The sequence below is a fragment of the Alexandromys fortis genome, unplaced genomic scaffold (assembly GCF_014885135.2).
Source record: "Alexandromys fortis isolate MF-2015 unplaced genomic scaffold, M_Fortis_MF-2015_v1.1 scaffold_10, whole genome shotgun sequence".
NCBI lineage: Eukaryota > Metazoa > Chordata > Mammalia > Rodentia > Cricetidae > Alexandromys > Alexandromys fortis.
Genome location: NW_026067895.1, coordinates 2,502,655 through 2,520,142, shown reverse-complemented (window position 1 = coordinate 2,520,142; position 17,488 = coordinate 2,502,655). Strand labels below are relative to the sequence as shown.

Here is a 17,488-nt window from a genome sequence, read left to right as displayed (position 1 = left end):
TATTCCGTTTAAAACTTGATAATGTAAGCTTTGCCTTCAGTAGTGACTAGGAGCCCTGAAACATCTGAAAGCTGTAACTCTGTCTCTCTAGTATTTCAGTCTCATGGAGCTCCTCGAGTCCATTGACATGATGACACAAAACCTGCCCTACAGAAAGTTCAAGCCCAGCGTGCCTCTTCACTACCATGCCAAAGAATGGTGAATACCTCAGTTGTTTTGAAAGTTTAAAAAAAAAGTTAACTAATTTTATTATTTCTAATATTTAAGAATGTATCACAAAACTAACTATGTTTTTTAAAAGTTATTTGATGCAAACTGATTTGGGTCTAGGAATATATTGTTGCTCCCTTTATGTGTTAATGAATTGACTCAAGGAATTCTTTAAAATAATTTGCAACTAAAAATCTTAAAATATTGTAGTTTTCATGTACTCTAGAAGAATCAGTGTATTTGAAATAATTAAAACTTTCCTTTGTTTTTCTGGCAGTGCTCCACCCCCTCACCACCAGCCCCCCCCCCCCCCCCCCCCCCGATTTCCATTTGACTCATTAGAGCTTTATTAACTCAGCTTGAATATTAGTAACTGAGATGGTTCTGGGAGGTTTATCCATGTAACCCCATTTTTAAATTTAAAAATTTTGCTGTTCTTTTTGAGGTTGTAGTTTAGTTTCTATGACTTGTAGGACATTTTAAAGTAACTATTTCTATAATTATTGACTAGTTTTCCAATTATGCATTAAGTTGTGCAAAACTATATTTTTTAACAAAATTGAGTGTTTTATTTATTTTTTTGTTGCAAGATATAGTAATTGGTGGAATGCTGCTATAAATAGTGTTCTGATAGAATGCTGTTTTAATAGTCTTGTTGTAGTTACTCATGTTAGAGAAAATAAATTGTTGTTTTTGGTATTGTTGATCTGGGTATAAGTATGGGGTCTTTTTTTTTTTTTGAATAGGTGGGCTTATGCTATACACGGTATTCTTGAAGTAAATGTTTGTCCTCGTTTACGGATGTGGTCTTGGAAGCATATTAGAGATCATAGACAAAAAGTGAAACAATATAGAGAATCTTATAAGAAAAAGTTAACAAGTAAGAAGCCATCTCCTGAAATTCTCATGTCTTTGGAGGTTAGCATTTTAAAACGATCATTGAATACTGTGCATAATTTCTCCTTAGGGTTTTTTTGTTTTTAACATTTATTTGTGTTTGTGTGTGCATGCTCACTGTGGTGTGTGAAGGGGGGGGGGTGAAAGGACTACTCGGAGTCTGTTTCTCCTTCCCACTATGTAGGTTAGGTAGTCAGGCTTGGTGGCAGGCACCCTCACCTGCTGAGCCAGCTCTATGGCCCTTCCCAGTTTTTAGTGATTGCTACATTTTAATTACTTAGTCTGCTTTTTACTGGCCATATTCTTTCTCTCTTATTTGGGTGTTTTAGGGATTTTACTTTTTAGCTGTGTAATAAAATACCTGGTGACATTATTCACTGTGCTTTTGAAATTTATATTATTTTCAGTTCAAAAGGATTTGGGTTTACATACATCATAATGTGAAGCTTCATGTTATTTCTTTTGTAAGTCTCAGAAGTGATTGCCATATCGCTTCTGAACTCCTCTGTTGATGATCGGGTAGATGATATTTCTGTTGTTATTATCTCACTGTGTGTTAGAGGAGTTTCTTCTGTATGTGTAAGCTCCTTTTTAATCTATGTGCCTGTGTAGCCCTGCTCAGCCACCTGTCCTGGTCTCTGGCTGTACTTCTACCTTAGTCTGCCATCCTTACTTGAACTTTCCTGATTTCCTGCCTGTACAAATAATTTGTATCTTAATTTTGTGGTACCTATAGTCTTTAACAGCAGCATGTTTAATTATATGCCTTGAATTATAATATGTAAGCAGAGACTGCTCGTATGTTTCCCGGCCACCTAGACCTGAGTAATCACACAGAAACCATATCAATTACAACACTGTTTGGCCTATTAATTCAGGCTTATTAATTAATTCTTACATCTTAAATTAACCCATTTCTATTAATCTATATATCACCACAAGGCTATGGCCAACTGATAAGGTTCCGGCATTCCGGCATCTTTCCATAGGCTGCTACATGGTGTCTCTATGACTTCGTCTACTCTCTCTCTGTATATCTGTTCAGATTTCCCACCTGGCTTTACTCTACTAAGCTATTGGCCGAAACAGTGTTATTCATTAGCCCAAAAAAGCAACACGTATACTGAAGGACATCCCACATCAATATTACTTTTGTATTGCTCTTAGTCTTATGGCATAATCTAAAAGGAACTTTTTAAAAAACAGGTAAAATATACTTTGGACAGACCAGGAGTAACTAGCTTTTTTTTTTTTTTAATTGAATTTTATTGAGCTATACATTTTTCTCTCCTCCCCTCCTGTAACTAACTTCTTGAAAGTAGTGTAGCCATTTACAGTCTAGAATTTTCAATGGAAAATTCTGAAAAGATTGAAACTTTACATTTTCCTTTCAGCTTTAAGGTAGATGACTAACTGAAGACAAGAAGTAATGGGGAATTTTTGGGTCTAGAGACCTTTCAGGTGGTTTCAAATTTCATTACTTAGTTATGGCCTTTACCAGAATTCTCTAAGTATACTGAATAGCACAATTCCAAGTAATGCTGTTTTCTAGAAGAATAATAAGTCGTAGTTGCTTCTTTTGGTGGAAAAAATTTGAACCTAAAACTTGAAAGTAATTATGGGAAGGCACGGATGTGTTAGGATTGTAGCTCTTCTCAGTTTGTATCCATAACTGTAACAGTTTGAAAAGGAGAGAAGTTAAGAGTAGTTTTTAACAGATTTCAAGTACTTGTAAGCCTTCTTGAAATATCTTCGTAGATATAAACTATTTCTATAAGATGAAGCCTTTATTACAGTATTAGTTAAAATGGTCTTGATGAGTTTATTTTTATTTGTAATTAAAACCCCCAATGAAAGACATTTTAAACAGTACATGTATGTATGTTTTTGAATGTATCTTTACTTATAGAGATTATAACTATATTCATAATGGGGATAATTTCTCTGTTTACAAGTCCGTTCTGCTCTAATTTCCAAGCTCCTGTATGTGTGTTTGTTTATGTAAGAAAACACTGCATCCCAGAATGTAAGAGAGGACATATTGATGAAGTTCTATTTTTTTTTGTTTCACACTGCATTTTCTTAGTGTAGTAGCTTATATTCTGAAGTTTACTATGTAACACTTGTTTTACTTATATTTTCAGGAGTTGGAGAAAACCTTGGATGTTTTTAATATAACCATAGCTAGACAACAGGCAGAAGTTGAGGTAATTTCAGATTACCATTAGATTAATAAAAATAGTGTCGATATGAGAGGTAATATCAGTTTGTGCAAAATACTGTTTTATTAAGAATTCAAATGTGTTTTTTGTGTGTTTAGAAGATTTGATATAAGTTTTTGTAATACTTGTTTATTGTGTTAAGATGAAATTATTTGTAAGAAATTGAGCCTATGAAAATTTCAGAGTTCATATGTAGATGCAATTTATGTATCTTTTTTTTTCTTTTTTGGATTTTCGAGACAGGGTTTCTTTGTAGCTTTTTGGTTCCTGTCATGGAGCTAGCTCTTGTAGACCAGGCTGGCCTCGAACTCACAGAGATCCGCCTGCCTCTGCCTCCCGAGTGCTGGGATTAAAGGCGTGCGCCACCTACTGCCTGGCTCAATTTATGTATCTTTGTATCTTGCTAGGCCACAAGGAGATTCATATGTTATTCCAAAGTCTTGTTTGGTAAATGTTACAGTTACCATGTTATGTTGTTAGTATGTGATTTTGTTTACATTTATTCAAATTCAAAAGAGATTTATTTTAGAAATACCCTGTTTCCGTTTTTTTCAATTACTAAAACAATAATTTGTCGTCTATTGGAAAACTTATTTTAGGTAAAGAAAGCTGGATACAAGATTTACAAAGAAGGAGTAAAAGATCCAGAGGATAATGCAGGATGGTTTAGCTGGCTGTGGACGTGGTCAGAATCAAATGCTAAACAACAACTAGAAGTTAAACCTGGAAGTATGTTCATTTCATTTTACATTAGTATAGTTAATCAGCAAATGCAGTCATTAAGTTTTTAATTTTTTTCTAATTAAACAGGTATTGTAAGTGTATTCATAACAATAAATTGTTTAATTTATTATCAAAATTATAAAATTACTATTATTTTCAAGCAACTCTCCTGTTGGTCCAGAGGAGCTTTACATGGGAGCACTCAGTGTAGCACAGGTGGCGTAGTATTAGGTAAATATAAATCGCAGAATGCTTTATGCCACTGGAAGTTTTTCTTGAAGTTGCTTATTAGAAATTTTTTTCCCCTTCTCTTTTTGGAACATGTATGTGTGTATGTGCCATGGCATAAGCTCAGGACTTTGCTTATATACAGGCATGCACTGTACCTTTGGGTTGTTGCCTCAGCCCTTAACTGTTGTAAGCAAACGGGCTTTTCTTCTCTCTCTCTCTCTCTCTCTCTCTCTCTCTCTCTCTCTCTCTCTCTCTCTCTCTCTCTTTCTCTCTCTCACTGTGAGCTCTCTCTGTGTTGCCACAGCTTAGTTTAATCTCCTGTCTTTCTGACTCTGACCGTGCATAGCTGGGGATTACAGATAACATGCTGCTGTGCCCAGTCAACACACTTGGTTTTCACTCAGATAATAAAGATCATAAGTCTTGGAGGGCTAGGGACTGGACATATGATATATTTTGGATTTATCACTTTTTGGTAGTGTGGCTAAGTTGGGTGTGTTAAATCTGTTTTATCTATCTGTAAATTGAGAGAAAATTAGGATAGTACATCTATTTGTACTGATTAACATAGTGCCAGTAAATTCTTGCTTAATACAAAGACTAAAAAAATTATATCGTCAAAGTTTTGGTTAGTAACTTATTTAAGGATCATTTCAAAATTGCCAACACATATCTAATACTTAATACTTATAAAAGACATTACAATAATAATAACATTTGTGAACTGGCAAGATGTCTGAGTGGTTTTTGTTTTCCTGTTTGATGATCTGAATTTGATTGTTGGGTCCCATGTAATAGCAGAGAATCAGCTTCTCAAAATTGTCCTCTTACTCCACATAATACTTTATACACATATCTCCACATAACATGCACATACGCACACTAAATAAAACAAAGCAGCTATTTCTTTTTGTTTTTCTATAAAGCCAGGTAAATTATATTTGTTTTATATTGTTAGTAGCAAGACCATAAAACATTTATTTATGATTTATAGTTCTTGAAGAAATGTTGACACCTGAAGAAAAAGTTTTGCTTTATGAAGCAATTGGTTATAGTGAAACAGCAGTTGATCCAACCTTGCCAAAAACAGTAAGATATTTTCTTGCTTTATATCTTTTTTTAATGTTAGCTGTGCCTGCTGTAATTCTTTCAGAAAGTTTGTATTGCTATTTTTTTCTGTGACCTTTTTGGGGGTCTATAAATAGAGCATTTATCTTAATCCCAGAAATATGAATAAAAGTATTCTTTTAATTTTTGAGTTATTGCAGTGATTCTTTGGTAAATAAAGGCTTGTTTTGAAAGTATCTCTGGATTTGTAAGTAAAGGAATTACATAAGATTGTTTTGTTTATAGATACCCCATCCTTACTTCTATTTTATTCTGGATATTCTCTAGTTTGAAGCCTTGAAGTTTTTTGTTCACTTGAAAAGTATGTCTGTTATTCTAAGAGAAAATCACCAAAAACCGGAGCTGGTAAACATTATAGTAGAAGGACTTAGTACTTTGATTGTGCAAAGGCCAGGAGCACAAGCCATAAAGTAAGTATAAATTTATTTTCTTCACAGGTTAAATAACACTAATCTGAATCTGAAATACTGAATTTCAGTGCTTTGACTATTGAAGGAAAATTCCATACCTGACTTAGTGTGATAGAATGCAGTAAAAATACAGACACATTAAAAATATTGTGTACTATTACCTTTAGACTATATATGTGAGGAATTTATAAAGTATAAATTTGCGCTTATATCTGAGTCCAGTTCCCCAGAGTACACATTGTCTAAACACAAATATTCAAAAATCCCTCCAAAATCTCTCTTTCTATCAGCCCATATCACGATGATAGGGGAGGAGGCCCAATTTGTGAAACTCAGGAGTACAAGTTTTCTACCTTGGATCAGTTGACAGGTGGTACAGTTATATCATGTGCTCTTTTAGTGACTAGAATGTAACAAGAATGTAGTCAAAAATTCAGGCTGGAGATGAGGCCTTATCCATGTCTCTGTTCAGCTTATCAAGGTTTTCACATGTATTTTGTACCACAAGCATCCTGGCCCATTGAAATAGTCCTGGTGTTTAAACAGAAAAAAAAAATGCCTTATTTTGTGGAAGCACTTAGAGTTTTGAAGGCTCATTTAAACAACATGAGTATTTTAGTTATAGGTTAACTTTGAAACATTTTGTGTAGGATAAGACTTCACTATGCAATAACAAAGTTCTCAAACTGGTCAGCAATTTTAGAAACACAGAAAACAACAGCGAACATGGTAGGTGTTGCTGGGGAAACAGCTTAGTTGGTAAAGTGCTTGCCGCACAAGCATGAGGACCAGAGTTTGATTCCCAAAACCCTTGTAGAAAGCCAGGTGTGGTAGCAACAGCCTGTAATCATAGTTCTGGGCAAGAGGAGACAGGAGGAGCCCTGAAATTCAATAATTCAATGTCTATCCATCCCTGTTTGATTGGTGAGCCCTCGGTGCCAGTGAGAGACCTTGTCTCAAAAAAAAAAAAAAAAAAAAAACAAGGTGGACAGTGTTTCAGCTTTTGTCTTAAAAAAGTTTTACTTTAAGGTTGGAGTTTAGGTTACAGACTTTGCAGTCTTTGGTGTGGTGATTTAATGCACTCTGTGTTTAGGGATTTAGACCTCCCCCTGTACCATATAATTTTTTTGGAATTATCAATGTATTCAGTAGAAAGTAATATGTGAATAAACAGAAAAACACTAAAGAAAAATTAAAAAGTAGTATTTGACCATACAGAAAGAAACAGCAACTGTTGCTATTTCTAGTACAGCGCCAGGGACAGTCCTGACTGGAGTGGTGAGGGAATGAAGAAATGAAGACACAGCTGGGGAGAAACTGCAGCATCCCAGAAGCTTAGTGCAGCTGGAACAGAGAGGCAGGGGTAGGGGTGGGTGGGAGGATTATTGCATGCAGTTGAACAAAGAGGTAGGGCTACCATATATGGTAGAATAAGGAGGCAGGTTTAGCTAATCTTAGAGGGGCATTCACTACAGGGGAGTAGTCTGCAGGCTCTAAATAAAAGGGGAGGAAGAATCAGAACATGGAGCAGAGGGAGGCTTTGCCACCTTTCTGAGCCTCAGCTGCCCCCCATCCCAGGTGAGGGAGCAATGGGCTTTGCCATTTTCCCATGGATTGAGGCTAAAGTCTTTGACAGGGCTGGTCATGTCAACAACAGACATTCACTCAGGACTTCACACTTTAAAGGCTTCCTTCATTCTCTGCAAAAAAATGACTTTTACTTAGTCTTCTTTTTTTTTAAAAGTACTCTTCTCCTCCTCCTTGTCACTCTTTCTCCCCCATTCTCTTCCTTCCTTGCCCCTCTTGTTTTTGAGATAGTGTCTTTGTATTCGGTATCTTCCTGCCTCAAACCTCTCAGTTTCTAGATTACCGCTGTGTACCACCATGCTTGGTGTATTTTAACCTTTAAGAAATAGTTTTTTTGTTTTAATTTTTTTTTTGATGTTGCTTTTAGAGACGGGATTTTTCTGTGAAGCTTTTTGAGCCTGTCCTGGAACTCACTCTGTAGATCAGGCTGGCCTTGAACTCATAGAGATCCTCCTGTCTTTGCCTCCCAAGTGCAGGGATTAAGGGCGGCTTCACCACTGCCCTTCTAAGAAATACTTTTATTGAGAGCCCCTCCATATACTTGTAACTTATCTATTTAGTATATAATTTATTATGCTTTTGCAACTATATTAACTATACATATTTTACATTGATAATGTTTAAGGTTTTGTGCATTAATAATGTTTAAGGTTATGTAGCCATCACCTGAATATAATTCCAGACATTACTACATACCATGAAGAAACTGTATATATTTTACTGGCAGTCCCTTCCTAGCTTTCCAAGGCTCTTTTTCTCTGATTCCAACAACTAGCTTCTTTTTGTTTCTTATTTTTCTCCCTCTTATTTCTGGGGTTAGAGAAATTGCTCAGTGGGTAAGAGCTTTTGATATGCATGCACAGGAACCTAATTTCTAATTCCCAGAACCTTAAAAAAAATCGGGTTGAATGCATGTCCCTGTAACTCCAGTGGAAGCAGGTGGATCCTAGGAGCTCACTGGCCAGCCAGCATAGCCTAAGTGGTGAGAAGCTGGTCAGTGAATGACCCTGTCTTAAAGGAGTATGGTAAAGAGAGGAGGAAGATATGTGATGTTCTCCTCTGGTCTTTACATGCAGGTACGTGTGGCTGCACATACACGTACAGACAGACAGACAGAATTAGAATTTTTTGAGCATTTTATATGAACTCATTCAGTATGTGGGCTTTAATGTTTTTTTTTTCCTTTTTTACTTACCATGATGTCTTTAGGGTTCATTCATATAGAATAAATATGTAATTTTTTAATTGCCTGTATTCTGTTATTTGGCAGCACCGTATTTTGTGTCCATTTTTTAACCGACAACTAATTGAGTTGCTTCTGTCATTTGGCTATAAGAAATATTTGATATAAATATGGACAAAGTTTTATTTGTATATGGGTTTTAAATTTTGGGGTTATATATCAAGGAATAGACTTATTTTCTAATACAGTAACTGTTAATGTTGAACATCAGGAGGAACTACCAGATAATTTCCCAAATCAGGCACATTTTATATTCCTACTACCAGTGAATGAAATTTCAAATATCTCCGTAATTCCAGTGATACTTGCTATTATCTCTTCTGATTATTCTATCTTAGTGAAAAGTGGTATCTCAGTGTGAGACTATTATTGATGGTTAATGATTTTAGACTTTTTTTTCTGTATTGCTTTATGTTCATGTTCATACCTTGTTTGGAGAAATTACCTTTAAACTTCCTCTCCCTTTTGACTGATAGGTCTTGATTTGAGTTCTTAACAGTTCTTTATACATTCTTGATGTGTGTCTTTTTCGTATTCTTTCTCTTTCTGGTGGAGATCAAATCAGAGCTATGTTTATGCTAGGCAAGTGTTTTGCAGCTAAACTATGGCCTCTTCCGGTGTGTGTGTTTGTGTGTGTGTGTGTGTGTGTGTGTGTGTGTGTGTGTGTGTGTGTATGTATGTATGTATTTGGGGGGATGCTAAGGATTGAATCCAGGGAACTTCACATGCATGGCAAGTGCTTTAACCACTCAGCTGTACCGTAAACCTTACAGGTAAAATAATATTATTTTTTCTATTTAGTACATTTTCTTCCTATTACGTCCCTTGTAGCAAAAATGTTTTAAATTTTGGCCTGCTTTGATTTACTTAGACTTTTTGTTGTGTATACATTTTAGTATATCCAAGGTTTGTTTAACTGAGAGTACATTGAATATATTATATATTTCTGTAAGTATTTTATGTTACCCTTTTTATTGTTTTTATTAAATTTTTTCTTTTATTTACATCCTGACCGCATTTCCTCCCTTCTCTCCTTCTATTCTTTTCCGCCTCTCTCCCCCGATCCACTCCTCTTCTGTTTCTGTGTAGAAAGGGGTAAGCCTCCCATAGGTGTCAACAAAGCATAACATCTAGTTGAGGTAGGATTGTGCTCCTCCCTTTTAATTAAGGCTGGGTGAGGTAACCCATTATGGGGAATAGGTTCCCAAAAGCTTACTCAAGCATTGGGACAGGACCTGATCCTACTGCTAGAAGTCCCATAAAATAGACCAAACCACAGAACTGTCACACATATGTAGAGGGCCTAGGTGGGTCCCATGCAGAATCCCTTGCTGATGTTCCAGAGTCTTAACTCCTCTGAGTTGTTTCTGTGGGTTCTCTTGTGGTGATCTTGACCCCTCTGGCTCGTACATCCCTTCCTTCCTCTGAACAGGATTCCTGGAGCTTGGCCCAGTTCTTGACTGTGGACTTTTGCATTTGTTTCCATCAGTTGCTGGATGAAGGTTCCATGATAACAATTAGGGAAGTCACTAGTTTGATTACAAGATGGCCAGTTCAGGCATCCTCTCCACTATTGCTTGGAGTCTTAGCTGGGGTCATCCTTGTGGATTCCTGGGTGTTTCCCTGGTACCATGTTTTCCCCTAACTCCTAAATGCTCCCTCTGCCCCCATATCAAGGCATCTCTTTCATTACTCTCTCCCTCTGTAGCTTGGTCTCTTAGTAAGGCTTCTAACAGTGAGAGCAGGACCTCTCCTGGTACTTATCTAGCTTTTGGTAACCTGTTCCCTATGCCAGACTGCCTGAAATACAGGGAGGAGCTCAGTCCTGCCCCAACTTGATGTGCCATCCTTTGTGCAAACCCATGGGAGGTGTGGCCCATGGAGGTCTCCTCTATCTGGAGATGGAGGATGAGCAGATGGGGAGGAAGGTAGATAAGAAAGGGGAAGGGATGGAGGAGAGGAGGGAGGGGAAACTAAAATAAATGGAAAAATGTTATTCAAATGAAATTAAAAAGAAAAAAGTTGTGGGAAATAAAAGTGACTACTAAAAGAAACAGTAGTGTCAGCATTTGGAGAGGAGTGAAGTGAGGGAAACATGACTTCCTGCTGGTGGGAGTGCAAACTTGTACAGCCATGTTACCTCATTAAATTTAGGTTATGTGTTCCTGTAGTAAGGAGGCCACTTGTTCGTTTCCGGCTGCTTAGCCCCAAAATAATCACACAGAAACCTTATTAATTAAATCACTGCTTGGCCCATTAGCTCTAGCTTCTTATTGGCTAACTCTTACATCTTAATTTAACCCATCTTCATTAATCTGTGCATGACCATGAGGTCGTGGCCTACCAGCAAAGTTTCAGCACATCTGTCTCCAGCCACAGCTCCATGCTTCTCTCTGACTCTGTCCTCTTTCTCCCAGTATTCAGCCTAGCTTCCCCCACCTAGTTCTGTTCTGCCCTACCATATGCTCAAAGCAGTTCTTTATTAATCAATTGTAATCATAGCATACAGAGGGAAATCCCACATCATGCCCCTTAGAGTGAAGATACCAAATACTAGCTATCATAGCTTTTGAATATAAAATTTAACATGAATATGGCTCTTAGTGAAGTAATCTATTAAAATTCATAGGAATCGTATTTTTCTCTTAAAATATTTGAGTTATAGGAAATGCAAAGAAAAATATCTTTACTATATTTCATAATTTTGCAGTTAGACAAATTATTTAAAATTATATTGACTCCTAATTCCTGTCCTTTTCTTTTATACAGATTTGAAACCAAAATTGATTCATTTTATATTACTGGCCTTCCAGATAATTCAAGAAAACCCCACCTATTGTCTTCATTGGATGATATGTCACTCTTCCAGATTACGTTTGAGACGAACCCTTTAGATGAAACTGTTGCTCAGAGGTGTATCATAGAGGCTGAGCCTTTAGAGATAATATACGATGCAGTAAGCATCTTCTGTCTTACTAAGCTTCAGTGTATTTTCACTTGCTTTGAGTTTGTGTTTTATGTTGGCGGTGCTTATTTTAACAGAGGACAGTCAATAGTATAGTGGAGTTCTTCAGACCCCCAAAAGACGTCCACCTAGCACAACTTACCTCAGCAACTTTGACAAAACTTGAAGAATTTCGAGATAAAACAGCAACAGGTAAAGTCATTTGTGAATTAAACATATTAAAATTTACTTTAAATGAATTTCTAGACTGGATATGGTTCAGTAGAAACTCATCAGGTGCTTTTGCCAGATATGCATAATAATAATTGTGCTCTTTATACAAAGAACTTATATTTAATAATCACATTTGAGTTAACTGAATATTTTCATTTAATTATTTAGATGTCTTTATGATAGTTGGCTTTCTGATTTCATCTTTTTACAGTGAATTCCAGAGTTTGGTAGATTATTCTGAGAAATAAAATTCATCTTCTTCCTTCTCAGGGAGAATAAAGGGTATTGTTAAGGATTGTTAAGGTCTCTTTTGGTTTGAATTTGCAAATATATTTTCATGCTTGCTTATTATTTATTTGTGTTTATTCTTCTACTCTTTCCTACAATTTCAGATTCCATTTATAGTTCAAATTCCTGAATTCTGTTCCAGTTCATGTACTGGTGTATGCAGTAGAAGCCCAAAACAAAGTATTAAATGAAGCCTTTTTTTTGTTTTCAGTCACTTCCTCTTATTATATAGAAACAGATAGGTAGTTACAAGTAAATGTGAATTCATTGTATTTAAATCCAGTAGCCAGCAGATTTAGATTTTTTTTATCTTCAAGACATCTTTCCTCCAACAAAAAGTACTAAAACAGTAGATGTCTGCTGTATAAAATTCAAATGTTATAAAAAGACCCCAGAAAGTGTAAGTCTCCCACACGTTACCCTTCTAATTTTACATTTGTTTTCCCTTTGCTACACTACTAGTGTCATTCCCTGTTATTTAGAATAAGAATATTTAGTATCCATGCAGATCTCTGTGAGTTAGATCCCGGCCTCGTGTCTACATTCAAATTCCAGGCCAGTGAAATCTACAGAATGAGTCCCTCGCTTAGAAACAATTATTAAAAATGTTTTTTGAAGTTGGAAAGCTACTCATACTCTTAATTAATTTTTAATATTTAATATATGTTTCAGTTTTTAGGAAACTAAAATTTGCTTATTTTGCTGGACTGATAGCTCTTACCTGTTTTGGTCTTTTTTCCTCCTTCATTTTCTTCTTTATTAGTTTTTATTGCATTAACCTCTATTAATTATTTCCTTGTTATTTTTTCTTGTGTTATTGTCTTCATCCTTTGTAAATATTTTAGGTGAACAAATGAAAGCATACCCATATTTATCCTTTGTCTCTGATAAGAAAATGAATATGGGCTTTTGTTAACTCTTCTTTTAAAGTGGAGGATCCTCTGGTAGTTTGATACTTATTCTTGATTGTCATCTTGCTGGCATAGAGAGGCACCAAAAAAATCTCCAGAAATGTGTTGAGTTCCCTTTGTCTTGGCCATCTCCTTGCTGGCATGAGGCCTGCCTTTAAGTGTGGTTTATGTACCCATTGAGACTCCCTTGGAGAAACTTATTCATCATTTGTTATTGTTTGTTAAGTAGAGATAGCTTCTTATTGATGGGAGCGCTTGTGTAAGTTCCCCATCTCAGTGCTTAACCCTGTCTTGTTTGATCGGTTCAGACCCTCTCTCTATATATATGCTGTCACAGTCTGAGTGAGTTCATATATGTATTAGTACCATTGTGCCTGGAAGATACTGTATCCTTGGTATCATCCATCCCTTCTTACTTAACAATCTTTTCAGCATAGTTTCCTGAACCCTGATGGGGAAGGATTTAATAAAGATATCCTGTTTAGGTTTAAGTATTCCAAGGTCTCTCATTCTATCCTCATTGTCCAGTTGTGGGTATCTGTATTGGTTCTCATCTACTGCAGGAAGAAGCTTCTCTGATGATGACTGATCTCTGGGTATAACAGAATGTTAGTCATTTTCCTGCTACTTCCCTTTAGCAGAACAAAAGTATCTGATTTTCCTCTACGTCCATGGCCTCCTGGTCTCAGGTTCTTGGTCACCTTGAGCAGTGTCAGGCATGGGGTCCATCTTGCAGAGTGGGCCTTAAATCCAATCAGATAATGGTTGGCTTGTGCCACTATTGCACCAACATATTTTACAGACAGATCATCATTGTAGATTGAAGGGTTGGTAGTGGGTTAGTATATTATCTTTCCTCTTCCAGAAATATGCAGTACTACCTTCTAGTACCATGAATACTAGTCAGTAGGGATGAATGTTGCACTATTTACCTTTTGGGGTTTGGGTTATTTCACTAAGGATCCTTTCTTTTCTGATTCTATCCATTTTCCTATTAATTTCATGATTTCAGTCTTTTGTTTATTTGTTTTTCTTTTATTTTTGTAACGGCTAAATATTCCTTTTGTGTGTTGATGGACATGTAGGCTATTTCCAATTTCTTGCTGTTATGGGCAGAGCAGTAGTGAACATGTTTGAACAAATGTCTCTGTAGTAGGATATTGATTCCTTTGGGTGTATGCCCAGAGTTGTATAGGTGGATCATAAGGTAGATCTATTCCCAGTGTCCTGAGAAACCATCACACTGCTTTCCATAGAACTGTGCAAGTTTGCACTCCCACCAGGAATGGATGAATGTTTCCGTTACTCCAAATCCTTTCCAGCATGAGCTGTCATTTGTTTTATTGATCTTGACCATTATGACTGATATAAGATGAAGTCTCAAAGTAGTTTGATTTGTGTTTTCTCAATGACTAAGGATGTTGAACATTTAAGTGTTCTCAGCCATTGGTGTTGCACTTTTTGGGAACTCTGTTTAGCTTTTCCTGAGTGTTAATTAGATTATTTTTGTTTTTGTTTTTTGTTTGTTTTTTTTTTTGGAGACAGGAATTTCTGTGGCCTTTGGAGCCTGTCCTGGAACTAGATCTTGTAGACCAGGTTGGCCTCAAACTCACAGAGATCTGCCTGCCTCTGCCTCCCAAGTGCTGGGATTAAAGGCGTGCGCCAACACCGCCCAGCTTATTTTTGTTTTCTTAATATTGTTATTTTAAAAAATATTCTTTATATATTTGAGACACTAACCTTATATTGAACATGTAGTTGATAAACGTTTTTTCCTACTTTGTAGTTTGCTCTTTTGCCCAGTGATGGTGTTATTTGCCACAGAAGATTTCCCATTTATTATCTGTCGTAGCACCTCTGCTGTCAGCGCTCTGTTCAGAAGTGTTTCTCTGTGCCAGTGAGTTTCTGTCCCGCCCGGTCCTGCAGCCGTTCAGTCCCAAAACAACACACAGAGGCTTACATTAATTATAAACTGGTTGGCCTATTAGCTCAGGCTTTCTTAATAACTAATTCTTACATCTTACACTAACAGTAATTGGTATATAAATATTGCTTTTGTTTGTTTGTTTACTTATTTGTTTAATCATGGAATGTTTTTCCTTTTCCATCACTGTGATTAAAATTTTTGCTGGACATAATAGTCTGAGCTGGCATGTATGGTCTCATTAGAGTTGAGTTATTCTAATTGGTCTGTCTTTATATGTTACTTATCTTTTTCCCTTGAAGCTCTTAATATTGTTCTTTTGTACTGTATGATAAATGTTTTGAATATTATGTGTCGTGGGGAATTTCTTTTGATCCTATCTATTTGGTATTCTAGATGCTTCTTTGATTGGCACCTCCTTTTTTAGGTTAGGAAAATTTTCATCAATGATTTTATTTAAAATATTTTCTGTGCCTTTGAGATAGGTTTCATCTCTTTCCTCTATTTTTATTATTCATAGATTTGGTCTTTCACAGTGTTCCAAATTTCCTGAAATTTTTGTTCCTGGAGTTTTTTAGATTTAACATTTTTCTTGACTGAGGTATCCAATTTTTCTACCTTGTCTTGTGCCTAAGATTCTGCTTCCCCGTCTTATACTCTGTTGGTGAGTACAAACCTGGCCTTTGAGGTTTTTGTTTGACTTCCTAAATTTTCATGTCAGTCTGGGTTTTCTATAGTGAGTCTATTTATACTGTCATGTCTCGAACTGTTTTCATTATTTCATTCTATTCTTTGTGTTTTCACAGACTTCATTAAGGGATTTATTTCTGTCTTTAAAGTCCTTGAACATATTCCTAATCGCTACTTTCAATCTTTGTCTTATTCTTCAGCTATATTACATTTCTCAGAACTCTGATGGAAATACGTTGCCTTGCCATTATAGGCATATGGGGTTGTGACAAGTGAGGAGATTTTAGGTTTTGAATCTTGTTTTGTGTTTTGGGTAGTTGTTCCACTCTTTGATTTCTGTTGCCCTCTCTAGACCTTAGGAATGTGTGACGGCTTTATGTTGCCTGATAGAGGGTGCTTTCTCCTGTCAGTGGATGGCAGAGAGGAATAGAGGTCAACTAGTAGAAAAGGCTGGTTGGGGCATCAGGAAAGAGCTAAGGGGAACTTGTTCACACCCTGAGGTAGGGTTCCCAGGGGACTGGAGGTCTGTTGGGAAGAGGGCATCCTGTCATTAAGGTTCGATTGTCTGGAGAAACTGGGATGAAAGAGCTGGGGACCCTGGGTCTGACCCAAGAGTTGGAGTCTCTAGTGAATGGAGTTGGTTGGAGAAGGGGTACCTGTAAAAAGTTATTTGATGAAAGGTAACAATGAGGACATTGTGATGGAGGACAGGAAGGATAGTGTGATTCACTTATGTGTGTTCTGTGTCCACTGTGGATGTCTGACAGTGTTTCTGGGTAAAGATAACTGACACAAAGGAATTATGGAACTAGGATAGCTGGATCCACAGCAAGATTTGGAAGGGTCCTGGGGGATTGTAGTGAGGAGGACAGGCCTGGATAAGCTTTCTCTGCTACGGGCTGAGGAGGAGACTGGCGAGATAAAAGTAGAGGATCGGAAGGAGAGTGGAACCTTGCCTATTGGAGTTCATGTCAATCAAGTGTGACTGATGTAATTCTTAGTTTTAATCAACTTCACAATCCCATATTTACGACAGAAATTATACTGAAATATATCTACTCCATTCTCTAGACAAAAGCTGAATAGTAATTTGAACAGATGGTGTTTGTATAATGAATTATTAGCTGTTAATGAGGGAATGTCTTACTCATTTAAAAAGTAACTTGAAGGTGGCAGGAAGAGCACTTACAGAGAATAGTACAGCTGGGGCTGTCCATCCTCCCAAAGACTGAAGTCCATTACTTATTGGAGAAGGCAGCAGCTGTGACTTACTAAATGGCATTGTGGTTTCACATTGGCAAAAGTTTCTGGAATTCCAACTTGGGAAATGACTGGGGGAAATGTGAAGAACTACTTGAATCAGTTCTATGTCCCCAGTTGATTGGATGATTGTCAACAATTCTTTGATCTGTCAGTCTGCTCTTGTCCTCAGTCTGTTTTTGTCCCCAACCCTCACCTTGCCTACTCTCACCATTTCAAGAACTTTGCCCCTGGATCTGCTTCATATAGGTTATTGGAACTTTCCCCTCGCTATTAAGGATCTGCTTCATATAGGATATTGGAACCTTCCCCTCACTATTAAGTATTAAGGATCTGCTTCATATAGGATATTGGAGCCTTCCCCTCGCTATTAAGCAGTTTTGCATCACTTACCTAGAGAGGACCTTTGGAATTTCTTTAAGATGATAATGTTCATACTTCTTGCTCATATTTTCAGAAAATGCTTTTCTCAGTATAGGCTGCTTATCCTATACATATATAAGTGTATATTTTAAACAGTGTTTATCATCATCATTATTTTGGGAGAAAATCTTAGTGTGTAGCACAGGTTAGCCTAAAACTGTCC

General features: G+C 36.7%; 1 protein-coding gene across 2 annotated transcripts in view; it reads left to right on the top strand.

The window, feature by feature from the left end:
* The window catches only part of Vps13a (vacuolar protein sorting 13 homolog A), a 192,357-nt gene that overhangs the window by 35,823 nt on the left and 139,046 nt on the right, over positions 1-17,488 (top strand). For both annotated transcript variants that reach the window (XM_050157169.1, XM_050157178.1), the window contains exons 12-19: positions 92-198; positions 957-1,128; positions 3,252-3,314; positions 3,929-4,058; positions 5,278-5,372; positions 5,679-5,821; positions 11,421-11,607; positions 11,694-11,808. In XM_050157169.1, the coding sequence (XP_050013126.1) occupies positions 92-198; positions 957-1,128; positions 3,252-3,314; positions 3,929-4,058; positions 5,278-5,372; positions 5,679-5,821; positions 11,421-11,607; positions 11,694-11,808 (1,012 nt within the window). The remainder of the gene's footprint in view (positions 1-91; positions 199-956; positions 1,129-3,251; positions 3,315-3,928; positions 4,059-5,277; positions 5,373-5,678; positions 5,822-11,420; positions 11,608-11,693; positions 11,809-17,488) is intronic.